Source organism: Tamandua tetradactyla, chromosome 19 (genome assembly GCF_023851605.1).
Source record: "Tamandua tetradactyla isolate mTamTet1 chromosome 19, mTamTet1.pri, whole genome shotgun sequence".
In the NCBI taxonomy this organism is placed as follows: Eukaryota; Metazoa; Chordata; class Mammalia; order Pilosa; family Myrmecophagidae; genus Tamandua; species Tamandua tetradactyla.
In genome coordinates, this window is record NC_135345.1 from 7,262,956 (window position 1) to 7,289,882 (window position 26,927).

At 47.5% G+C, this 26,927-nt stretch overlaps 2 protein-coding genes across 2 annotated transcripts in view; one reads left to right on the plus strand and one right to left on the minus strand.

Annotated features, from left to right (window-relative positions):
• EVC (EvC ciliary complex subunit 1) overlaps positions 1-21,021 on the minus strand; it is a 109,626-nt gene extending 88,605 nt beyond the window's left edge. The window contains exons 1-3 of the mRNA XM_077136363.1: positions 20,848-21,021; positions 11,917-12,042; positions 355-438 (exon numbers count right to left, since the gene is read on the minus strand). Coding sequence (XP_076992478.1) covers positions 355-438; positions 11,917-12,042; positions 20,848-21,021 — 384 coding nt within the window. The remainder of the gene's footprint in view (positions 1-354; positions 439-11,916; positions 12,043-20,847) is intronic.
• Positions 21,022-23,425: 2,404 nt separating this feature from the next.
• EVC2 (EvC ciliary complex subunit 2) overlaps positions 23,426-26,927 on the plus strand; it is a 134,263-nt gene continuing 130,761 nt past the window's right edge. Inside the window, exon 1 of the mRNA XM_077136365.1 lies at positions 23,426-23,710. Within this exon, the coding sequence (XP_076992480.1) occupies positions 23,489-23,710 (222 nt within the window). The 5' untranslated portion in view covers positions 23,426-23,488. The remainder of the gene's footprint in view (positions 23,711-26,927) is intronic.

Consider the following 26,927-nt stretch of genomic DNA (forward strand, 5'->3'; position numbering starts at 1 on the left):
GAAACAATAGTAATTCCTTACCTTGATATAATGTGGGTACGCCCCTCTTCCTGATAATGCTCCTATAAAATGGATTAACTCTAGAGCTTTGCTCCATTACAAAGCCTCAAAATTATCCCTATTAAAATGACATGCTGGTGCACGGGTGGTTCAGTGGTAGAATGCTCACCTTTCATGAGGGAGACCTGGGTTCATGCCCAGACCATGCACCCAAAAAGAAAAGGAAAAAAAAATGACATGCCATAAAATAACTTCAATAGAACCAAAATTGGTGCATTTAGCCCCCAATCCCCAAACTCCTGGTGCATTATGAAATAATAAATGCATTTCTAAAACAGAGCTCAGAACTCTCACCCGGAATTTTTGATTGATGGGATAGACGACTTTTGCCTTCAGTGCAAATGCTGTGATATTGCTGTTGAACGGCAGCTCACACTCCTGGGAAAGAAAGAGAACGCGTGGGATGCTCTCTGTAAAATGAAGGACAAACCATCAAGTGTTTGCAAATGCTACCCTCCAGCTGTAACAGTGGCTGCGAGAGGGGATCTCCACAGGCAGACACACCCAAATATGTGTTCACTCGCCTGAAGGATGGATGGATAGGTGGATGGGCAGGGAGACGCATAGGTGGATGAATAAATAAGTAGAAGGATGGATGGATGGATGGATAAGTAGATAGATGGATGGGTGGGTGGGTTAATGGATGGGCAAATGGGCAGACAAATAAATGCTATCATAGAACAACTGTATTTAATTCTAATCCTTCAGCTTTAGGAGAAATAAGAATTTGAATAACATGACATAAATTAACAAGACTTTAAACCATTTTTTGGTGGAAAGGAAAAATAGAATAGTTTTAGCATCATCTAGGACAGAAACACTTAGACATGGCAGTATGTATGCATAACTTTGGATTAGATCTTTAAATGAAGTGTTTGGGAAAACCTTTTAACTTCATTGAGCTTCAGGCTTCCCAGATATTAAACAGGTTTAGTACCCGCCTCCAGGGACCACACAGATAAAGCATCCCACTAGGGCAGAGGAGAGACTGAGCAATGAGCTGTCCTCAGGCTCCGCTCAGGAGTCATGTCCTCCAAAAAGCCAGTCAGGAAATGACTGCATCTGGAAGGATTCATCACAACCTGCTCTGCATGTGGACATGCTTTCCGCATCTCTCCCCTCTTAGGGTCACCCATCATACTCTGCAAAATCAGTGCTACAGAAATGCTTTTAAAACAACCAACCAGTGATTGAGGGCAGGCAGGCAGAAACCTCTGCTCAACAATTCGGAGTAGTTGATAGATGAAAAGTTCATCTAAGTCTCTTCCAACACTTTTTGACTATATCTTAAAGAAAGTGCTCCATAGCAAATGATTGGTTGCCAATTGCCAAGACACCCTTATCATGGGGGATGCAGAGGGATTTAGTGCTTCTTCCCAACATGGGGCACTGAAGTAGCACCTCATGAGCTGGCAGCATGGCCTCCATACATCTCCAGAAAAAGCTTCCCCTTGAAGCTCTTCTGAGCAGAGTCCAGTGAGGAGGGCCAGTGGCGAGGTCCCAGGTCTTATCTTCCCTGTCTATGCCTTATTACTGGTACAACCAAATTTAGATGACAATAGAGGAAGACCCTAACAGGGGCCATCTCCTTAAGCTTCTGAGAACCTGGCCATTGTCTCCATTTTTCAGATAAGAATGAGCCATGTCTCCAAGGCCCCCCAGCTTAGGGGCGCTGGAACCAGTGTGCAGATGGAAAGCTCCTAGTTCCAAAGTCCGTGCTCTTTAGCTGACACCATGCTGGGTCCTTCAGTATGACACAAATAAACACAAGAGTAACAGCCATGAGATTCAAAGAGAAGTGGGCATTCTGTATACAAGACCCCATGGTAAGGAGTGCCTGGCCTCGGCATGCCCTGGGAACACAAGCTAGACACCCCAGCACTTTGTGGTGCCCACACCTCAACCACCACATCCCATCAACCATCTTGTCAATTTCTCCTATAAACAGCCTCACCCTTGGTCTAAGCCATATCATCTCTTCCCTGCAGGGTGGCTGTGGCCTCCAAACTGGCTCCCCATCCACAGACTCAGGGCCTCCCAGGAGCTAGGCATTTACTGCACCCTTGCTAATTCAATAATCACCCAGCAGCCTGGTGAGGCAGTACTATCATTATCTCATTTTACAGAGGGGCAGACCTGGCTCCAATTCATTCCCCCATGGCAATCAAATGATCCCTTAAACACCATTCCCACCACCATTTGGCTCAAAAGCCTTCCTGCCTCCCCTTTGCTCCAAGGGTACAGAGAGTGGCTGGACCCCAGCCCCCAGCACCTCATCCCACTTTCTGTTAGGAGCTTTTTTTTTAAGAACTGCTACCAAAAAAACCAAAAAAAGCCAAGAATGGCAGTAAGATTTAAAAGGCTGATGCCGGGAGTGGCTGATCTGGGACCAGTTATATAATATGCAGGGTCTGGTGCCAAAATGAAAATGCAGGGCCCCTAGTTCAGCAAACATTATGAATTCCAGGATGGCATCAGCAGAGCACAGCAGCCAAGCCTGGGTGTGTGCAAGCGAGGGGCCTGGCGCGCCCGCGTGGGTCGCCTGCCCGTGAGGCTGGCCCTGGCTCGTTTTCAAGTGGAGATAGTTTTGCTCATGGGAACAGTGCAAAAGCTAGAAAAGGCAAGGTGCATTTTTAAACTTCTTACAAATCGTGGTGAAAGGGAAGGACGGAACAAAGGGGTGTAGAGTGAGAAGAAGGCATGGTCTCTGTTCTCCAGAAGTCCATCTTCAAAAGGGGAGAGACGTAAAACAACTGCACTTCACGTGAACAGCACAATTCTAATAAGCCAAGGATGCGGCGGTAAGGTCAGGGAGCCTGGACACGTGTGCCAGCAGCACCCTCAGGGGCTGCGGGCAGAACCTCAGCGCGTGCTGCTGTTTCCATTCGTCCACCTGAAGACTGGGCGCTCCCTGAGGGCAGGTGCCCACGACAGGCCCTGGAACCCCGGGTGTGTGGGACGAAGGAGGGAACTGGCCTCTGCTCCCTCAAGAAGACCCACGTTCTCATTTTCTCTATCCACAGCGCTTCTGCAGTTCAGGTGTCCTTCCAATTCTGATCATTTCCGCAACTGCAGCAATACAATTGCTCAGGAAATTGGTTGCAGCACAAACTTACAATGTAAAGCTCCTTCAGCTGAAGCAACCCAATCATTCAGAAAATCGGTTAAAGCATAATTGTTGGGAAAGAAAAGCCATTTCCCTCGCTGACATTCAGCCAGGGCAGAAATGAACCTATAAAGGGGCCGTCCTTCCCCCAGAGGAAAACAGCAAGGTGGAGAGTGCCAGGCTGCGGGGAACACGTCCCCCCATTTTATACGCCCATTTCATATGTCAGCTGGGCCAGGCTATGATGTCCGGCTGCTTAGCCAAGAAATTGCTGAGATATCTTGCAGATGGAATTGGCACCTAAAATCAGCTGACTAAGTAAATTATCCTTGATAATGGGGACAGGAGCTCATCCAATTCAGTTGACCGCCAAGAGAGAGAACTGGGGTTTCCAGGAGAAGAAATTTTACTCCTCTCCGAGTTTCTACCCTGCTGACCTCCCCTACGGATTTTAGACTCAGGACTTCAACTCTCAACTCATACTGGATTGCCAGTCTCCAGCACGCCTATGGAGTTCCGACTGGCCAGTCCCCACAAACAAGCCACTTACTTAAATATCTATGTCTCTGTCTCTGTCTGTCTGTCTATCTATCCATTCATCCATCCATCCATCTCACTATCTCCATACACATAAAAGGTTCTGCTTCTCTGGGGAAACCTGATGAATACACATGCCCCAGAGACTTGGGGATTTTCTCTGTTTTATTTGCTGAAATCAGCACTTTATCAAAATAGGGTTGATCTGAGGAGGAGCACGGACCACAAATAACCTGATTTTCTGTTCATTAGAGGACAAGGGAGTTACAGCTCCACTCTCCCGGCCAAAAACATTCCTGCCCACGTTGCACCAACAAACCCAGGCTGCCGAAGGCAGTCACTGGAACAGGCAGATCTTTAACTTAGGTTGGCAATGATTAGCTCACTAATGGGAATCTGCTAGGCATAGTCCAGGAGCTAACAGCTCAAGCATTCCTAGGCAAGAAATCTGAGCTAGCCTTCCAGGGGGTAGGGAGGCCTGGCACCCTGGAAACACTGAGAGCACCTACTCCCTCCTGTGTAGCAGGAGGGCCCCCACGACTTAACTCTGTCCTGACTGGCACTTGGTACCAGATCAACACTGATACTGGAAAGGCTGGAAAGCAGAGGCTCAGAGGGCTGCATTTATCCCCAACATCACCCAGCAAAGCAGGTGGCAGAGCCGGGCTAGGCCTCTTGGATTCTGGACTCCAAAGCCAATGTTGTCCTCACCACAGCCAAAGCTGCCCAGGGTACAGATTTTAGCAGTATTGAGGGAGGGGGGCAGAGGGGTGGGGAGGAACCAAAGAGGGCAGGGGGCAAAGGCAGGGAGGGAAGGAGAAACAGAGTCAGAGACACAAGCAGACACATGTGAAAGAGCTGCAAAAAGGGAGAGATGGACAGAAGGATATGCAGACAGACGGACACCAATACATGCACAGACACACAGAGTGATCAACATAGAAGCAGAGGCAGGGAGCAGGGGCTAGAGGCACACGGTGAGAGGGAGCGCTGACAACCCTGCTGGCAGTCCAGGGCTCAGGGTACAGCTCACGGGAGCTCTCGGTCCAGCTTCTACAATCTCCCACCTCCTACCCACATCCTCTCTGGGGAAGGCAAGGCCCTGCCCAGCACAGGTGAAGAAACTTTGGGAAGTACAGGCAGAGGGTGATGTTCTAGAGCTGGTTTTTCAGTGTGACTGGAAGTGCATCCCTTTTGATTCAAATGTTTTGGTGACATCTGTTTTAACACACCAGGGCGCTTTGCTTCCACGGTGAGCTGAGGCCACTGCAGGTGGCCGCATGCACTGGAGGGTATGGGGTACAAAGGAAAAGGCCCCGCTTGGGCACAGGTGCCAATCCCAGCTCGGCTGTGTCCAGCCAGGGGGAAACAACCTACCTGCCCGAGCCTCAGTTTCCCCTTTTGGAAAACAGTCATAAAAATAAGATCTACCTCATGGGGTTGCTGAGAGAATTACGAGAGGCGACTCACATGTGTGTTCACACTGCCCACAAATGATGTGTGTGAAACTGCTGGGCACCCATAGGTGCTCAAAAAGATTTGTTTCATCTTTTCCTGTTCAAAGGACATATAGGTTTTGGGAAGGTGAGGCTGAATGGCTGAAGTCCGTAGTACTTTCTGGGAGACCAGGAAGCGGTGGAATGTCATAATGTTGGGACAAACAGCCTTTCCACCTGCACAGTTCATGCAGGGAGTAGGTTCAGGGCAGGACGGAGAGGGTACCAGTAAGGAAAGAGTGGGCACACTCATAGCCTCCAGCTTTTACAGCTCTGCCAGAGGCCCAGCACTCCCACACAGAAATATCAGCTTAAGAACATAAAAAAGAAGAAAGAAGACAGAAAGAAAAAAAGAAAGAAGACAGGCCTGACTCTGAATAAAATGGTGGCGTGAGATGCTTTAGGGACCTGCAAACCCCCCACCTTCACCCAGAACTGGCAGAAAATTCTAGAGAACGGGTAAAGCACTACAGTACAGGGCGAGCACTGACTTAAGAAAAAGACCATTTAAAAGTAGCAGGATCCTGGGCGGTGCGATGGTGGCTCAGTGGCAGAATTCTCACCTGCCATGCCGGATTCGATTCCCAGAGCCTGCCTATGCCAAAAACAACAACGAAAAGAATATATAAAAGCAGTAGGAGCCCATGGCACCCTCACTAGCCAACGAAAAGAATATATAAAAGCAGTAGGAGCCCATGGCACCCTCGCTAGCCCCTCTGCCACACCTGACTGGCTCGGCACAGAGCCGTCCTGGGCCGAAAGGGAGCAGAGTAGTCCCTGAGCACATACTGGGAGCAAGTGACCCACATGGCCTGGTGGTAGCCTGAGATCCCCAGATATGTGTTGACACGGCATACAGAGCTCTCCTAGAGAATACTGTGGGTCAACTGTCAAGCTGTGCCACCCAGGACAAGAAACTGCCAACTGAAGGACATAAAGTCCCTAAACTGTAAGGAAATGGTTTCCTAGAGAAGAGGGGACTTTCAAAATTATATGGCCCTTGCCCAAGACAACACGCATGTGCAGAGGAGTCAGGGAAGCCCCTACACTGTGGTCTGGAGCTACTCTTTAAACTCATCGTACGGCTAAGCCCTGAATGAGAGCACTTGTACAGGTCAAAGGGCAAACTTGTAAAGGTGTTTTTGTTTTCTTTTGTTCCTTTTTGTTGTTGTTAGTTTTTTTCTGAAGGAGGACCCCGTCGTAACACTAGCTGGATACAAGCTTAAGGAACAGACACCTCAGAGTTGAAATTACAGAAATAACACATTGAAATATAAAAATGTCCAGATTTCAACAGAAGGTTACAAAACATACAAAGAAACCAGAGGTGATGACACAGGTGAAGGAGATTAAAGCACTAGAAATCATCTCTGAGGAGGATCAGACCTGGGATATACTACACACAGATTTTTTTTAAATGGCAGTACTTAAGAATCTAGGGGATCTAGAGAGACAAAGAAGCTAGACATAGGTGAATGGCTAGCTAATGAGATTGAATGTAAGGAATTAGATAGAGGTGAAGGCAGTTCATTAGTGCATCTATAAGTAATACTGCCATATTGAAGGTGAACATAACTGAAAGGGATTTATAAAGCCATGTATCACACTGATTAACACTACAACTATAAATAAGTTCTTATATGAACTACTCCAAAGGTATGAATCTTGGAAAAAGACTAGATAATAGAGGAGTTTTGGGGAAACACTATTGCATGCTATGGTCTATGTTCAACAGCAGGACATCAACTGTACCACAGCGATGCCAGGGGTAAATGATCGGGGTGGGGGGACAGGACAAGAGTTAAGGGGAGGTTTGGTTCTTCTATTTGGTGAGAGTGGACTTATCGGTTATTTTTCTCTTTGGTGTAACAAAAATTGTCTAAAATTGAGAATGTTGATGACTGTACAACCAAGTGAGGATAATGTGAGACATGGATAGTTGACTTTGGACATTATCCATGATGCCCAATGGAAGCAGGTGTCTGAAGGATACACTGACTGAGAAGTAGAAGGCCAAACAGTGGTGTCTACATATGATGGAATGTTGTGTGGCTACAAAACAAAGTTGTGAGGCATGCAATGAGGTGAACAAACCTTGGGGATATTATATGGTGCAAAAGTAAGACAGAAACAAAAGAACAAATATTGTACGGTCTCTTTTAGAAAATACTTAGAAGAAAACTGGGGCCTAGATTGTAAGCTCTTATAGTAGTCACATTTAGTACGCAGCTATAAATGTTATTTCTCGGTTTTGAGATGCTACGTTATATGTGTATAACCTGGTGTCTCCCTGGAACTTTGGTTCCCTGTGTGACACCTAAGACTCAGAGCTGGAGTTCTGCAGCTCGGAAAGTCAGCACTGTCACATACCACAACTGTTAAAGAAACCGAAAAAGAGGTCAGGCTTCAACCAGAGATAAGAACAAAGCCAACTGGATCAGAACTGAGTTAAATCAGGACACAGGGGTAAGGATGACATTCTTGGTATTTTAGAATTTCACCTACTATATGAAACCAAAGAAGGAGAGGTTTAGATTATCCCAAACCTAAATTTTCTGCAGCACATAATCTAACTCAACCTGTCTGGATAATTCATTTAAACAACCCAAACACATGGAGCCTAGAATGGGAATGAGGGCTTGTCATTCTGTATAGCTTAATGTAATGCCAGATACATCCCAGCGTATGCTGAACAGATAATGTAAAAATACTGGCAAAGTTCTTTGGGGAAAGGAAGAAAAAATATGGAACTATTGACCTTTACCACCAGCCTCAGATACTGTTTCAAACGTTAGGGGCTCCCAAGTCCACAGACCAAGACCTTGATCTTGAGGCCTGCTCTTGTGAAACCTATTTCTGCAGCAGAGAAGGTAAGTCTACTTATAGTTATGCCCAAGAGTTACTTCCAGAAAACCTCTTTTGTTGCTCAGATGTGGCCTCTCTTTCTCTTAGCCCAACTCTGCAAGGAAAATCAGTGCCCTCTCTCCTATGTGGGACACGACATTCAGGTGTGAAGGGCTCCCTTGAAATGTGGGACATGGCTCCCCGGTATGAGCCCGACCCTGGCACCATGGGATCAACAATGCTTTCCTGACCAAAAAGGGAAAAAGGAATGTAACAAAATAAGGTATCAGTGGCTAAGAAAGTTCACACAGAATCGAGAGGCTATTCTGGATGCTACTCTTATGCTAGCTTGAGCTAGTTACTGCTAGTCAAACCCCAACCACTCCTGTCAACGCTAAAGAACACCTAGGACTTTATCTGAGATTCTATAAACTTACACACACTAAGCTAACTTTTCAGAAACCTACAACCTCTAGATGGGTTCCTAGGCCAGGTAAGTTCTGAAATTCAGAGTGGCAACTTCTCCAAGAACATCAACTACTTCCATCCCCCATCCCACATTATCAACATCCTTTTCTGACATGAAAAGTGAGAATGGGCATAGCCCAAACACCCCTAAAGATTGGGGGAAGTACCAAAGGAGAAGGAGGAGTTGTAACAGAGAAGATAGAACTTAACAAATGAGTATGATTGCTGAATCATTATACTGATATTTCTTCCAGTCTCTAGCTCTTGGAGCAGTTAGAAGGCAAAACCTAAAATTATGGAACTGCGATCCATACCAAACTCTGAAATCTGTTCTACAACTACTTGTAACGATATACTTTGAAAGGTATTGCTTTTTTATATATATGTTAAATTTCATGCTAAAAAATGTTTAAAAAATGGCCCTAGATATGCTCAAAAAGCTAATGGAAAACATGGACAAAGAACTAAAGGAAATCAGAAAGATGACAGATGAACATGAAAAGAATTAGAGAGATGGAAATTATGAAAAGGAACCCAATTGTGCTGAAGATCACAATAACAGAAATTTAAAATTCTCTAGAAGGGTTCAATAGCAGATTGGAGATGGGAGAAGAAAGAATTAGAGAACTCTGAAGGTAAGACAACTGAAATCATTCAGTGTGTGAAGCAGAAAGAATAAAGAATGAAGAAAAGTGAACAAACCTGAGGAGCCTGTGGAATACCATCAGGTACACTAATACAAATATTGTGGGAATCGCAAAAAGAGAAGAAAGAGAGAAAGGGGCAGAGATAATATTCAAAGCAATAATAGCTGAAAACTTCCCAAATCTAATAAATACATCAATATATATCAAGATGCTCAACAAACTCCAAACAGGATAAGCCCAAATAGACTTACACCATGACATATCATAATCAAATGGATGAATGCCAAAGATAAAGAGAATTCTGAAAGCCAGGAGAGATAAGCAATATGTTACATAACTTCATCAATAAGATTAAGTGCCGATTTTGCATTATAAACCATGGAGGCAAGAAGGAGTAGATGATAAATTTAAAGTATGAAAAGCAAAAAAAGATTGCTAACCAAAAATTCTATAAGTGGCAAACTGCCTTTCTAAAACAAAGGAGAGATGAAGACATTCCCAGATAAACTAAAGCTGAGGGAGTTGTCACCACTAGACTGGCCCAGCAAGAGATGCTAAAGAGTCGTGCAGATTGAAAGGAAAGGACAAGACAATAGACTGAAGTCACATGAGAAAATCAGGGTCTCCAGTAAGGGTAACAACAGGGGTAAACAGAAATGTCCATATTATCATATTTTTGGTTTGTAGCTCACTTTTTAAACATTTTTTAAACTTTTTATTGCAGTATATCAGAAAGGAAAAATTAATATGTAAGTACAGAATAGCCTGATGAATTTATATATGAATTGAATATGAATTCATTTATATATGAATTTATATAAACTGAAAATGCCCTGCAGCTGGTTTTCTATTTATTTCCTAAAGGATCTAAAATGTAAATGCATAATATGTAACAATAAATCTGTGGTTTTGGACTCAGAACATATAAAGATGGGAATTGTGACAAGAACTACATACAGGTGATGAGACAGAGGGCATAGGAACATAGTGTGTATACTACTGAAATTAAATTGTTAGCATAGCAAATAAGAATGTTAGAGATTTAGGATGTTAAACTTAAGCCACATGGCAACTACAAAGAAAATAACAGGGAATATGCAAGCTCAGAGAGACAGAAAGTAGAGTACAGGTTGCCGGGGGCACGGGAGGCAGAAAGAATGGGGAGTTCATGCATAATGAGTGTACAGTTTCTGTGTAGGGAGAGGGGAAAAAGTTTTAGTACCGAAAGGCGGTTGTGGTACCAAAATATTGTGAATGTGATTAATACCACTGAATGGTATGCTTTGTAGTAGCTGAGATGCGAAAATTTACGATGCATATATATATTTCCATTATTAAAAAAGAAGAAAGATATTATAATGAGAACTAAATGTAATACATGTTCCTGGATGGGTTCTAACAAAGAAGGAGAAAGGCTCAAACGGACATTATTTGGACATATGAAAACACTGGAATATATACTGTATGCTTTTTATCAACATTAAATTTCTTGAACTTGATGATACACTTAAGATGGTTACATAAGTGAATATCCTTGCTCCTACGAAATGTACATGGCAACAGTAAGTGTTCAAGGAGCATGAGGTATACAACTTATACTCAAGTGATCAGAAAACGGATTGATAAGTAGATAGATGGCAGACAGAGAGTGGGACAGATGGATAGAAAGAATGATATGGAAAACGCGGCAAGAAATGGTGGATCTGAGTATCTGGGGTGGGGCGGGAGTGAGGGTATAGCAGAAGTCTCTGTGGGTTTTTTTATTACTTTTGCAACTGTCCTGTAAGTTTGATAGTATTTCAAACTAAAAAGTTAAAACAACCCCAAGAAGAAAGAGAAGACCCCAAGGTCAGGCTATGATAAAAGATACAAACAAGGGGTGAACAGAGACAACCTCTCCCAGGAGGTGCTGCGTCTCCCAGGTAAGGAGCCTGGGGCTGGGGAAAGAGCACTCCAAGGAGGGTCAGACAGTCCTAAGTTTCTAAGATGGGAAAAAATGGGTCATTTCCAAAAACAATACCAGTGTTCCCTGGTGAACAAGAGGGAGAGTTAGAAGGGAATGAGTTTGCAGAGATGGATAAGGGTCTGCTCCTGATGAGCTGTCCTAGATTTTTATAATAGGTGCACTGAGAAAATACAAAGTTGCTCATAAAAATCAATCCATAAATAAATGCAGAATGAAAACAATTAGACTTATACACAAATGTTCATAGCAGCCGCATTCATAATAGTCAAATACTGGAAACAACCAGTCCATTAACTCAAATGCCCATTAATTGGTGCACAGATAAGCAAACACTCACAATGGAACACTACTGGGCAATTAGAAGAGGTGAAATATTAACACACACAACCACACAGATACATCTCCAAGGCACAATGTTGAGAGAATGCAGGCACCAAAGAGCTCAAGAGTCTACTTTATAAAGTTGTAGAACAAGCAAAGTGAATCTATGGTGGTGGAAATCCCAGCAGTGGCTGCCTCTGGGAAGGGTGGAACAGACCCAAAAGGGGCACCAAGGAACATTCTGGGTGATTGTGGTGCTCCTAATTGGGGTATCAGTTACATGGGTGTCAAAACTCATCAAGTGTAAACTCAAAATCTGTGCATTTCACCGCAGGTAAATTGGACCTCAATATAGAAGTGAATTTGGAAAACTATCTGTCAGAGGTTTGTCTGTGTGACAACTGTGCCACCAGGTGGGACATACAGCATCCAACCTACACCCTGGAGAACAAACACAAACACAAAGCTTACGTCCAGCGCCCCTTCTTCCTTTGAGGTCGGCGCCTCTCTCTTCCGCCTCCGTGGTGGGGAGTCAGTTTCTGAGGGAGTGTGCACGTCGGACTCCAGATTGTTGAGCAGACTCTGAGCATCATCTTTCTAAGAGCCGAAGGGGTAAAACACAACAGGCGTCAGCCAGCCTGGCCCCTCCTGGAAGGCCAGTGACCCACCTCTCCACCGTCAGCAGCTGGTTTGTCATCGCTGAGCTCTTGGTGGCACCAGGCCATCTGTGGCAGCGCCGCTCCTCCTGTGCCCACCGGAGACCACTACCCATCCCTCAGCACTGTCCAGAGGCCGCCTTCCTGAGAATGCTCCCTGGAGCCGCCCAGGTAATCCCTGGAACAAAGCTCATACCAGTTATCTTCTGGAACCACAGCCCCTGTTAGCCCGGGAGTTCCCAGAAGGTCACCGCTGAGCACAGGAAATGGCGCATAAAGACCAATGCTCCTGTTATTTTTTATAGTTTCGTTGGATTATTCTTAAGGAAAGACCCTAGGTAATCTTCAATTATTGAATGATTTAAAGTCCTCTCATGCCAGAGACACCTATCAAGTCCCTCTTTGACCATGGAGATTGGCTTTGATACTGAGGAAATATCACTCGGTTTCCCACTGATTTAGTCATTGAAAATGGAGCTTCTACTATGTGCTAAGCCTTGTACTGAAAAGTGGGAACAGAATAATGAACAAAACACACAACGTCCTTGTTGTCATGGTGCTCACGTTTGAGAGACCTCAATAAACAGGCAAATATATATATGAATATACATATTTACATATAGTATGTCAGGAGTGACAAATTCATGGAGAAAAATAATGGACGTTGGGACAATGGAGAGTGATGAGAGGGTGTTATGGATAGAACTGTGACCCTCCCCTCCCAAAGACATGTTCAAGCCCTAACCTCTCGTCCCATGACTGTGATCCTATTCGGACAAAGGATTTTTGAAGTTGTGACTAGTTCAGATGGGACCAAACTGGGTTAGAGTGAGTCCAGAGCAATATAACCAGTGTCCTTATAAGGAAGCTAGTAGAAGAGAGACAAAGAGAGAAGACAGGCAGAGATTGAGCTATGTTATGCATTGCTGCAAACCACCGTGAGCACCCTACAGACTTCAGATATGGCCCTGTCAATGCACACTTTGATTTGGACTTTCAGCCTCCTGAACTGTGAGACAATAAACCCTTGTTGGTTTAAGCCATGCAAACTGTGGTACTTTGTTATGGCAGCTCAAGGAAATAGGAAACTAAGACAGAAGGTAAGGTCTCTTAGAGAAGGTGGCATTTGAGAAGAAGCTTGAAGAACAGGAGAAAGTCATTCAGATATCTCAGGAAACAACATTCCAGGGAGGAGGAATAGCATGTGCAAAGGCCCAGAGGCAGGCACATGCTCAGGATGTCCAGGGAAGCAGAGTATGGGGAGGGCCCTGGGGTAGAAGGGGGTAGATGATGAGACCAGATGGTGGCAAGAGGCTATATAAACCATAAGACTCTGGATTTGTCCCTGAGTATCAGTAGAAACCAGTAGAACATTTTGAGAAGAGAAGTGAGGTGATTTGACTGTAAAAGGACCACCCTGAGCACTGGCTGGAGAACAGCATCAAAGGCAGAGCAGGAGGTCCATTAGGAGGCTATTGAGGGCAGATGGCAGCTCAGGCAGGGGTGGCAAGAAGGGGTCAAACTCAGCATGTAGTGTGAAGACAGAACCAATAGGATTTCCAGCAGCCTGGAGCGTGGGGTAGAAGAAAAAGTGAGGAGCTGGGGGTGGCTCCAAGGTTTGGAGCCAGAGAAGGGTTTCACCAGGTATTTCAACACTCTTTACCTCACTCATTAATTCAGATCAAAAATGACACTGTCGGGCAGGCTGGTGGCTCAGCAGACAGAGTTCTTGCCTGCCATACCAGAGACCCGGGTTCGACTTCCAGGGCCTGCCCATGCAAAAAAAAAAAAAAAAAGACGCTGTCTATGTGGCTGGACATGGAGAAGTGAGCGAGCCAGACCGAGACCCAGCTATCAAAGTCAGTATGCCATGAATGTTTACTGAGCACATAGTTTTTTCTCTTAAAAGACCTGCAGGCTCTTTGGACTATAGGAAGTCTCCACAAAACCTGCCGATGGAACAAAGAGGCAAAGGACCACATGAGGTCAGACAAAATTGGTTCAGAACTATTTCTCGACCCCGCTCCATAGGCCTTGCGCAAGTCATTAAGGCTCTTTGAGCCTCTGCTCCCTTATCTGTGAAATGGGGGTACTGATCCCCATTTTTTTCATCCCCAACATTCATCCAATGTTTACCAGGTAACAATTCCACTGTTGGGCTCAAGGATGCCAAGATAAGCCAGATCTGATGCTCATGAGGAAGGAGCTGTTGCCCTGGTCTCAGAGGCAGGTATGAAATGCTGACAGCTCAGACCCAGGGCTCTTACTGTGTGTCAGGCTCTACCCTAAGCATGTGACTCACATGACCCTAGGAGGAAGCCAAGGCAGTAAGAGCCAAGTAGAAAGCTAGTCACACAGCTAGAAAGAGGGTGGAGCTGGCATCCCTACTGGTATTCTGAGCCTGCCCCATTGTAAAAGAAGTAAGAGAGTGGGGTCAACCAGATGGCAGATGTATAAGCATGGGCTCGAAGCGGTTAGTTCCACCTGGGAGTGGTCAAGGAAATCTGCACCAAAGCTGAGGCCTCAACATGGAGGTTTGAAGGAGTGCTGGTTTGAAGCTATTACGTACCCCAGAAAAGCTGTTTCAATCCTGGTTTAATCTTGTAGGGGCAGCCATTTCTTTTAATTCTGATTCAATACTGTAGGTTGGAAACTTTTGGCTAGATTATCTCCACAGAGATGGGGCAAGCCCAATTGTGGGTGTGACCTTTTGATTAGATGGAGATGTGACTCTTCCCACTCCATGTGGGTCTTGTTTAGTCTACTGGAGTTCTTTAAAAGAGGAAACATTTTGCAGAGAGTCAGAAATGACAGAAGTCTCAGAGCGGACAGAAACTTCACAGTAGAGCTGACTCAGATGCTGGCACATGGAGAACAGAGTCATGGATGTTCAGAGATGCTTGGAGCCCAACAGTTGTTGCCATGAGGTGTTAAGGAAGCCAGAACCTGGACAGAGCCAAGGGAAGCCAAGCAATGAAGGCCATCCCTGGAGAAGCAAAGTAAAGAACCCCAACAGGAACAAAGACTGAAAGCAATGGAGCCCAAGAGCTCCAGCAGATGCCAGTCATATGATTTCCCAGCTGACAGAGGTGTTCCTGACCCATCGGCCTTCCTTGAATTAAGCAACCTTTCCCTGGATGCCTTAGTTTGGACATTTTTATAGGCTTAGAATTGTAAACTTGTAACTTATTAAATTTCCCCCTTTAAAAAAGCCATTCCATTTCTGGTATATTGTGTTCCAGCAGCTTACAAACTAAACCAGAAGGTAAGCAAGAACTACTAGGCAGAGAAGTGAAACAGAGACTTCTGGTCAAAGATGAAAGCCTGAACACATGTGTGAGCTCTGGTCCCTCCCTAAAGCCTACAGAAATGACAGTAAAGGAAAAACGGACAAACCCACTAGTGCCTAGACAACAGGAACCAAAGGTGGTTGGACAATGCGGATGGTGGAGAGGAGACTGGGTTAGCACTCTGGAGCCAGTGGCTTATCTTTTGGCAGACTCAGGATTTGTGCATTGTGCAGTCATTGCAAAAGACACACCAGCCACACATTCTTTTCAGCAACTTCCATCATAAGATTTCCCTAGTCCTTGGATATGGGCTGGCCTCTTGTCACATACTTTGGTCACCAAAACATGGCAGAAGTAATGGACTACATGAGTTCCAAGACTGGACCTTAAGAGGTCTCACAACATCCAGTGTCTTGGAACTTGGCCCCACACAAAGAAGGCTGGACTAGTCTGCTGGAGGATAAGGGACCCCATGGAGAGCTGCCGCTACTGTCCTGAAACTTGAATGTATGAATTAGTCTGGCCCGAACCACGTGAAGCAGGGACAAGCCTTCCAGCTCCACCCAGCCCAAATGGCGCACTCACAGAATCATGTCCAAATAAATGGTAGCTGTTTCAAGCCACTAAGATTTAAGGTAATTTGTTACACAGTGACAGTGAACTCATACAAACAGGTATCACTGGATGTGTGAATGAAGGTAGGGCTCAAAACAGGAGGATTGGCTGAAAGTCTGCGTAGGAGGCAGTTGCATGCCCACCCTTTCTTTCTGCATGCCACACTTCTGGACATATGTCTAGAGCCCTGCTCTTTAGAGGCTCTCTGGGCTGGAGGCACAACTGGGAGTGCTGGGGCCACAGCAATGATGGCAGGGGAGGTGAACGGTGACATATTGAAAACTGAGCCTTCCAGCAGCTTTTCAACATTTGGCTACCAGAAACTTGGCATCCAGGGTTTTACTCTCCAGGAAGGAGACTACTAGAACATTCTCTGGACAACCTGAACAGCCTAAGAAAAAAGTCCTAAAACTACTCACTTCAAGGTGAGAATAGGCTGGATGATTGCTGGGCAAATACTCACTCCCTTCCCCATGCCACTGGCCCAGCCCATGGGCCCCCTCAGTGATAGGGTTGACTTTAGGACGCCCTTTAGCCAATGGAACATAGGCACGAGTGGTTGGCTTTCAGTTCTGAGCCTCAGGGTGGGTTTACTCGGTCCGCTCTCAGGACTTTCAGCCCCTGCCAGGATAAAGTGTCCAGAGAGCCACTGCCTTTCTAGCCTGGGACCCTTAAGCCAACCTGCATACCTGTGAGCATGGGAATAAATGCCTGCTGTTGTTTGACAAGAGGATTCTGTGGTTGTCTGTTTATCAACCAAAATTCAACAGCACAGGAGTTCTGCAAGGAAGGACCCAGCCACAGCATCCCTGGTTACGGACCTCAGGGGGAATCCCACCCATGCCACAGGATAAGCATCAATTTTTTACTTTCCCAGTTAAAAATATTCATAAAGCCAAGGGTCATCAGTCATTGAGGACAAACTCTAATATGAAAGATAAAAGCCAAAACAGACAAAAAAAAATCACCCAGGTAACCGGGAAAAGAAACCTTAAGACAAACAAGTAACTAAAATATCCTGAGAGATAAGAGGAGAGACTGCATTCACAGAACGAAAACAAGACACTAGATACATAGAACATTCTGAGAATAAAAAGATGTTCTTCAAGATTAAAAATATTAAAACTCAACACAATTTTAAAATTGAGAAAAGTCTCTCAGAAAACACAGTACAAAAGACAAAGAGATGGAAAATAGAGGAAGAGTAAGATAGAGGCCCGGTTAAACAGTAAAAAATAACGGGAGTTCCTGAAAGAAGCAACAGAAAATATGCGAGGAAAAGAATTATCAAAGAAATCAAGAAACTGAGTTTCTAAATTGAATGGGCCATCTACATGCCTAACACGATAGGTGAAAACTGATCCCAACCAGACCTATTCCAGCACAATTTCATATACAGGGAGGCAAAGAAAAGATGTCTCAAGATTCTAGAGAGGATCTAAAGAAAAAGGGGTTTCCAGCAAAGGATAAGGACTCAGAAAAAGAATGAGATTTTTCAATATTAACAATGGAAGTTGGAAAACAATGGAAAAACACCTTAAAATTCCCAACCTGGAATTCCACACCTAACTAATCTAATCAAAATAAGTAGAAAGGTAGAATACAGATATTTTCAGAGATACAAGTTCTCAAAAAAGTTGCACTCATTCCTTTCTCAGAAAGCTCCTGGAGGATGCGCTCCAGCCACGAGAGGAAAGGTGAGTGCGCAGCGTCCCTGAAACCGCCTCCTACTCCGGAGAGAGGGGAGGCAGAGCCCAGCATCACAGCCCTAGAGGTCCTGATGGTGACAAGTGAAAGCCTAAAGGGCAGCACTTCTCAAAGTCTGAAGAATACAGAAGTCACCAAGGGGCCTTGGTCAACCCCACTGCTCCCAATAAGTCTGTGTGGAGCCTCAGACTCTGCACTTCTAGCAAGCTCCTTGGAAATAACCACGCTGCTGGCCTGGACCGCATTTTGAGAAGCAGTGATTTAGAAAGCAACGAGCTCAGCTCAAGAAGCAGGTCAGAAGGTTCTGGAAGAGGTTTTTTTTCCAAGAAGATAAAACTGACCCAAAGGTAATGCATTCAAATGTCAGGAAAAGAAAAGTAAAGAAACAGAGGAGAGTTTGGTGCTAAATGAATAAGTACATAGGCTCTAAGCAAATGAAAAAAGAAAGGGAGGGGAACAAAATGTATAAGAAAAGTAATCAAAATCATAACTGATACTTGACTGATGGTGAATAATGTTTACAGAATCCTCAACATGCAAACAGTGACTCTGGGTCTAATCAAAATCACTCTACACCCGCCTGGGAATGGTGTGGGTGCGGGTGTGGGGAGGGAACACCTCTGTGTTAAAGGGGAGGAAGGAGAGCTAAACCCTCCCCTTCTGCAGAGGGAAGTGAAACAGATGCTGTCTAAAGCCAAAAGCGTAAGAGGCAACCATATAGGTATGTGGCTTAGAAAAATATGAAATAAAAGACCAATAACCAGCTGCAAGGGTTCAAAGAGGGGACTTCTGGGGGGTGGGAGGTGGGTGGGGGTTGGGAGCCTGCTGCTTCTCTTTAGCAAACCTTCACTAAACTTAAAACTAGCATTTTAAATTATATGCGTATGCAATGGTGATGCAAACACATTTTAATGAATAAATAAAAAAAAAACAAGCAAAAATAACAAAAGGAAAGTTGTGCAAGATAAATTATGAGCAGTGAGATTTGGACCCGAGGAGAGCAAAGAGCACCCCGGGATCAGTGAGGAGGGTAAGAGAAGCCTTCCCCAGGTGGTTCGGGTTCAACTGTGTCCCCCAAAAAGAAATGCTGAAGTCTTAAGCCCCAATACCTCACACAAATGTGAGCTTATTTGAATATAGAGTTGTGACAGATGGAACTAGGTAAGTTAAAATGGGGTCATTCTAGAGTAGGAAGGGTTTTTAATCCAGAATGACTAATGTCCTTATAAGAAGGGGAGAGGAACAGAGGGATAGAGAGAAGATGACTGCATAAAGACAGAGGCCGAGACTGGCTCTCTGAGGATTGCCAGCCATATCAGAAGCCAGGAGAGCTTCTGGCGGGAGCCCGTTCCTTCTGACACCTTGAGTTCGGACTTCCGGCCTCCAGAACTGCAGGGCAATAAACTATTAAGTCACCCAGTTTGTGCTCTTTTGTTTTGGCAGCCTTAGGAAGCTAAGGCATCCAGGAATCTTCTTTCTGGGTTCTGAAGGATGGGCAGGAGAAAGTGGCAGAGAGAGGTCAGTGCAGGCAGAGAGAGCAACACGCAGAAGCAGAGGCACCTGGGGAAATGGAGAACATCTGATGTGGCTGGGGAGCAGGATGGGCAGGGGGCCCTGCACCTGCGTGTGTTGGGCTGGATGTCCTCGGCAAGGTAAGCCACCTTAATCTCAGCCAGGGAAACTGGACTTGTTGCTGGGTAGGCAGTCAAGGTCACTGGAGGTTTCTGATTGGGAGAGGCACACACCACATGTGCATTTTAAAAATTGAGAGTAGAGGTAAGAGATCCGGGGCAAGGCGTCGATTTAGAAAAGAGGTTGTTGCAAAGACCAGTCCTCTAGATGCCACCCGGGAGCTGGAGTCCCCTCCATTGTCACCAACCTGGTCTGAGCCACCATCGCCCTCACTTGGACTGAGCAGCCCATTACCGACCAGCTGTGTAACTACAGACAATGTGGTAACCCCTCTGAGCCTCGGCTTTCTCAGGTGCAAAATGGGGAGTCTAACTCCCATCCCATCAGAGAACAAATGATTAAAGCTCTGGCTTTGGGGTTCAGACAGACCGGGCTTCAAATCACAGCTCCACCACAGAGTCACTGTGTGATCCTGGACCAATAATGCCTTGCTGAGACTCAATCTTGTAAAGTGAGGGCACTGGTAGTTCCCCTACCTCATTGGCTTGGAGTTATACATAACCAAATGCCCACCACACCATCACCTTTTGGCAGCAAAATACCCCCCCAAAGTTCACCTGCATGTGAAAGAGTTGTGCTTACACCTTCTGAACTCATCTCCTTTTCACATGGGACAGGATTGGGGGCATCAAGACCAGCTACCTGAGCTTAGATCCCACCACACTTTATCCCTCAAATGACATCAAAGCTGCAAGGACTGAAAAAAGTGATCATATTACAATTTATTGCATGCCTGCTCCATGCCAGGCATTTCCATACAACATCCAATTTCATGCTGGTGCTCGAGAAATGGTAGCATTATCACTTCCCCTATCACAGACCTAGCCAGGCTAAATTGCAATAAAATGTTTACTTGTAATGTGAGGCTGTGAACTTAAAATGGGCAAGAGCAGGGTCCGCCCAGCTCATGCTTGCTGTGTCTAACCCGGATCAGGAGAGGCACACACCAGCAGCGTCCTGCTGGCAAGAGAAGGTGCTCAGAAAGTTTCTACTTGTAGATGAGGCAGTTGGGTCTCAGAGAAACCCATCCAGCAAGGGAGCAGCATAAGCAGGAGTAGACAACTGGGGCTCGGAATCCAGAGCCCTCCTGTCCATCAGGCCGAGATGGGCCCTTCTGCCAGCATCTGAGTCCAAACTCCTCCTGCCACAGACAAGGAATCTGAGGCCCAGAGAAGTTCAGCAGCGTGCCTTAGATGACACAGCAGTTGGATGGAGCAGTCTTCCAGGCGACCCACGACAATGGCCTCCTGCCTACCCCACCCCCACCCCCGCCCCCGAAATCACTGCCTCCAGCTCACTCAAGGAGCTGCAGGGGGACCCGGGACCCGGAGGGGTTACACGCGTAGCCCGCGATCACTCGGCAAGCGGACGCTGAGCCCCGGGCTCTACCAGGACCTCGGGGCCCAGTGGGGACCCCGCCCCCGGCCGTTCGACCGACCCACCTGGTGCCGGGGCCGCAGGCGGCCCGCGCGGCAGCCAAGCCAGAGGCCGCAGCAGACGCCGAGCGCGGCGCCCAGCAGCACGGCGGGGGCCAGCAGCGCGGGCGTTGGACGCACCGCCTCCCGGCCCAGGGACAGCCGCGCGTCGCTCCTGCAGGCCGCTTCGGCCCGGGCCATCGGGGGCGCTCAGGTCGCGGCCCGGCCGCATCCCGCCCGCAGCCGCGCACGGCCCGGGCCCGCCGCGCCGTGCACGGTCCTCGCCAGGTCGGCGACGCCGGACTCCGAGCCGCGGCGGGCAAGGGACGCGGAGCACTCGCCCACTTTTCCAAGCGACGGAGTCTCCTTCCTACTGCTCGGGTCCCGGGTCCCCGCGCGGTCCTGGCCGGAGGGAGGAGCCTGGTGCTGGGTCCAAAACTTTGAGTCCGCCCCGCCCCCAACCCTGCCCTGGCTTACTGAGCATGCCCGGGAGGGGCGCGCTTCCCAGCGCCCAGTTCCCTCCGAGAGGAATTTTCTCTTCCACCGGGCCTCCTGGCTTCCACGGGACAAAGGGAGTCTCCATCTGCCGCCTAAGTGGGGTGGGGGTGGGGAGCGTTGCCCGTCTGAAATTTAGGATAAGCCAAGCGTCTTGCGCGGTGATTCCATTCACTCCCTTAAAAAACCTCAGGGATGAGAGGGAAGCGCAGTGGTTAGGTGACCCCAACCCTTGCTCCTAACTCTACCCACTGACCGTCCTTGGGCTGCCCTTGCCTCTGACGCTAATTTGCCAGAGACTCCTGTTTTAATCCTAGTTTTCTCTCGAGGCACCCAGTACTCTTCTCTAAGGCAATGTGAGCGAGGGTAAACCCCCATCCACGCTAGTACAGAGTCAGGATGCCATTTGCACATTTCCTGGGCGTTTGGTGAGATCCTGCTTTGGGAAGATAAAGTAAATGCTTTCGGCATCCTGTCCTTTCTTTAAAGAAACATTTACTGAGCTGGTACCACTTGCTGGCTGGCATTCTAGGTGCTGGGAGTGCAGCAGTAAACACACACACACACACACACACACACACACACACACACACACACAGCTACCCTATAGCAAAGCTTAAATTCCTTGAGGAATGAGGGCCGGGGCAGGGGTACCAGGGAAGGATTTTGCTTTTAACGCTGGAGGTACAGCTACTTTTCTAGTTTCTTTCATTATCTCATCATGCCTTGGAAGTGGGCAAGATGGGCGCTCTTGCCATGTTCTCTTCTGTTTTTTACAGAAGAAACTGAGCCGGAGAGGGAGGTGACTCATTCAAGGTCACACAATTAGGGAGTGGGACAGAATATATTCCCACCCACACCTGCCTGGCTCCAAGGCCCCCACTGTGCTAGGAAGAGTTTCTCAAATGTTTCCTTAGAAGTCTCCAAGGCTCCTGGGACTGTCTATAGGGGCAATAATCTGAAGCTATTGCTTTATGCCGGGTATTTCTTTGGATCCTCAGACTTTGATTAAGAAAATGTAATGCTCTTTGCATTTTACTTTATAATAAAGGTTTTTTTTTGTATGAAGATCATCCTTTAAATTACTCACCACCAAAGAAAATTGATACTCCTGTGAGATGCCCAGCAGTTTCCCTCTGGATTTGTCTCACCCTGGCACGCTGCTAGGTATGCGGGAGGGCAGTGGACCCAGTGTGGGAAGCACACCTAATAAGTTCTCAGACTGTCAAACCCCATTGTCATGTCTATGTCAGCTCAGGGAAGGCCTGACCTAGGTAGGAGGGGAAGGGGGATGCCGGGTGCCAGACTGTGGCTAAAGGTGGCAAACAGCCTGCCAGGCGGCCCAGTAGGAAGGAGGGTAGGAGCTGAGCCCTCTGCCCTGGGAACAGTTGTGAGCTGTCCCCAAGGACCCAGGAGAAAGAAGGGAAGTACACAGAAGCAGAGACTGCCCTCCCACACCAGCCTCCCTATCCATCACTTACGTTCCCCATGGAGAGTTCAGGGAGAGCTTGCTGAGCTACTCCCCCGAGACATGCCCCCCCCCCCACCTGCCTCTGACAGGGGTTGGGGAGAGGGGAGCAACAGGGCCCTACAGGGGCTTATCTGCAGCTAGATTCGTGCAGAAAAGAAAGCAAGCAGAGCTGCCTTTCCCTCTCTGCCCCGGAGAGCAGAGCAAGTCCTGAGCTGTCACCCTAGCCTACCCCCTCTCTTCACCGTCCTGCCCGCTCTTGGCCCTCCAGGACACACGGTCTAAATGCCTCTCAAATAGGGGACTTCTGGGTCTGGAGGAGACTATGCATGCCAAGGAAGGCTTCCTAGAGGAGGGGAGTCTGGGCTGAGACTTAAAGATGCAGGCTTTAGAAGACGGAGGGACACTTGGAGCCGGGAAAGCTTTCCGGCCGGGGGTTGGGGGTGGGGTATGGTGGGGGTGACCCGATCTGATTTGATGGGTCCGAGCCCTCGGGTAGGGCAGCCTAGCGCCAGCCTCGCTCCCTCCTTCCTTCACCACTTCTAGGGCTGCGTCTCCGGCGCGCCAAGCCCCAGATGCCAGAATCTGTTTCCAGAAAACTTTCCGCGGAGCACGCACTGAGCATGCTCGGCGGCTGGGCGGGCCTGGGGTCCGGAAGCAACCGCGGCTCATGGCCGTTTAGGGGTCGCTCGTCCCCCGCGGGCAATGGGGCCCGCGGGAGCCCGGGGACCTGCCCGCCCGCGCGCCACGTGGGTGCTGGCCGGGGGCCTCCTAGCCGCGGCCCTGGCGCTGCTCCGGCCTCCCGCAGGTCCGGGTCCCCTCTCGGGCCTCCTGGCCCCGCAGCCTCCCCGGGATCCCCCCGCGTCTGGGACCCGGCTGGGGTCCCTTCCCGGACCAAGCGGAACCGGGTCCGAGCGGACAGTGCAGGTAAGAGCCTACGCGGCGGGCAGGCCGGGAGACTTGGCTTCGTCTACACCCCCTGGTTCTTTAGGAAAGGATCTGAGAAAGCTGGATCTGAATAGGGTTCATCGCGGGTCCTCGGCTGTATACCGCCGTTAGCTGCAAACTCTGCGCTCTGCGCGGGGGTGGTGGTCTGCAGCCTGCTGCGTGACTCCTGTGAGTCACCTCATCTCTCTCTCTCTGCCTCCATTTCCTGATCTGTAAAACGAGGATCATTTCGGCATCTTCCCCAGAGGGTGGAGGGGAGAGTAACAAGTGTTCATGTCTGTGAAAGGCTTGGCTGGGCAGTTGGTAGGAGTTAAGATTATTGGCTGGATTTTTAAAGTACCTGCCCTCTCCTGGCTGATGATTTGGCGGCTTCCCACTTCAACCTGCCCGTCCCTCTGTGGTCCCAGATTGGAATGGCACTGGCTTCACCCTGGATCTGCCAAACTTCCCCCCTCCCTCAACTTTCCCCAGGCCCCCTCCCCCAGCTGGTCACCAATCCTGCTTCTTTTTCCTCCCAGTGTGCTCCCTGTCTCCTCTCCCCGGTGTGTTACAGATTTTGAGATCTCTTCAAGATTTCATTTGTGTGCTTAGTGTTTTCTTAGGTCTTTGCTTAAGAAGAAAATAATAAAAATGCTGCGTTGATCTACTGAGCTTTTTAAACACTGCACCCCACACCATTTCCCCACAGCCCTTTCCCTTGCCCCTGTGCCTGCCCCATGCTCCTGCCACCCCCCTCCTCCACCATCCCCCTGACTTGCTTTGCTTCCCTCTGCAATGCCAATGCCTGAGTGTTCTGGTGGTCATTTGCTTCTGTCCAGAGTGTCAGTATCTCGGGTGTGTCACTACCGAGAGGGAGGGGCAGTGCCCTCTGGGAAGGTCTGAGGCCTTCCAGGACACCTGACACCGGAGCAGGGTAAGCCCAGGACACCTCACTCCCTCTTGCTGCCCCTGCGGGAATGTGACAGGGAGCATCTCTCCAGTGCCCTGGGTCCTTCCCTGGTGCTGTGGCCTCCTCCCTGGTGTCCTTGGTCCTTCTCTGGTGTCCTGGCTCCATCCCTGTGTCCTCATCCCATCCCAGTGTCCTGGACCTCTCCCTGGTACTCGAGCTGCCTCCCTGATTCTCTGGGTCCTGGCCGTGTCACACCCATCCCGAACTCTCCGTGGGGCCGGCGTCCCTCCATCACTGCCCGCTGGCCTCGGACAATCCCTGATGAGCTGTACAGAAAAGAGCTCAGGTAGTGGGTGTGGGTTCTCTCCATAGCCACCCCCTCTCTGTGGGACCTGGCCCAAGCCACATACCCTCCCAGGCCTGGGCTGTGGTGCGAACCTTAATGATGACAACTGTCTCTAGAGCATAGTTCCTCATGGGGTTTGTTTTGGTTGTTCCTGCTGTGATTATTTGAAGCCTTCACTGGTGCCCCCTCTCTCCCTCCCTTCTTTCCATACATGTTTCTTACCTCTTTGCTAAATACCATGCTTTGGTCAGGGGGCTGGGCAGACAAATGCATCTGCGTGGAGTGATCAAGTGCTGTGAGAAAAAGAATGGGGGGCAAGAGGGTGGGACATTGGGGAGGGTCATTGGATTTGTGAGTTCAGAGGAAGATATTGAATTGAAGCTTAAAGGGTGAGTAGGCTTAGCTGGGGAATGGGGGATAGAATGTCCCAGGCAGAAGGAGGGAGGGGCATAGGGGCCCCCCAGTGGGACGGGTTGGCCTCTTCTACCCATCTCTGGCCCCGTGATGCCCCATTAGGCCCGGGTTAGGACACTGAGCGCACAGCTTGGGTGCCTGTCTTTCTCCTTTGCTGGAGTGTGAGTTCCTGTGGGGCAGTTGTCGTCTTCCTTCATCACTCACTGAAAGTGCCTCCTTTACTCCAGTGGTTCTCAAAGTGGGGTGGCTGGACCCCCTCAGGGGTTCACTGTATCAGAACTCTTTTTCTAATAACACAAAGTGTACATTCATTTTCTCATAAGTGTACGCTGAGGTTTTAAGGCAGCAATTTGAATCATAAGCATTTAGGAGAGTCCAGCTTCTATTAATCCAGACACGGTTGCAATTTGAAAAAATATAAAACAATGCCATTCTTCTCACTAATTTCTTTTTTGAGGTGTTTAGTCTAATGATTTCCTTTGTGATCTGTTTAACTTTATTTGCTCGAGGGATTCTGATAATTGTGTGGAACTAGATTAACATTCAGATAAATCCTAAATAATAAAAGTTATAATTCAGAGATATTAATTTTTATTATTTCCTGGGAGAAGCCCACAAATATTTGGTTCCTGAAAGACAAGGACGCAAACAATCCTGAGTGGTAACAATATGTTTGGTCTCTAAAATAGATTTTATTAAGAACTTTTAAAAGGTAAAATTGCTGAAAACTCAGATTGATCATATACCTATTATGCGTTAAGTCCCCATACCCCCTGCCCCTTCACCGCCCTTGGCAACCTGTACTCTAATTTCTAACTCTGTGAGCTTGCATATTCGCCAGTATTTTCTTTGTGGTTATCATGGGGCTCAAATGCAGCATCCTAAATCTGTAAGGCTCTCGATTGCTTTGATACAGATTTACCTTCAATAGCATACATGAACTGTGTTCCTGCAACTTCCCCCTCGTCCCACGTCTAAGCACTTCTTGTTGCACAATTCATGTTTATATTTTATAAGCCCCAAACCACTGATTTATCATTACATTTTGTGCATTTGCCTTTTAGACCTTGTGGGAAGTATGGAGTTACAAACCAAAAATTCAATAAGACTGGCATTTATATTAAGGCCCTTATTTTCCATTGTGACTTCAATCTACTGCCCCGTGTTGTTTCCTTTCATCCTGCACAACTCTCTGTCGCATCTCTTGTAGGACTGGTCTAGGGTGGCGGGCTCCCTCAGGTTTAGTTTACCTGGAATGTCTTAATCTCTCCCTACTTTTGAAAGATGATTTTGCCAGATATAGAATTCTTGGTTAGCAGGTTTTGTTGCTTTCAGCACTTTAAATGTGTCATCCATGTCTTGTTGCCCCCATTATCTCGATGAAAAATTGGCACTTAACTCTTGACTGGGTTTGTAACATTACTTCTCTCTTGTGGCTTGCACATTTCCCTCTTCATCTTTGGCATTCACCCATTTGATTATGATGTGTATAATCAAATTATGGTGGGGCCTTTTTGAGTTTATCTTGTTTGGAGTTCATTGAGTGC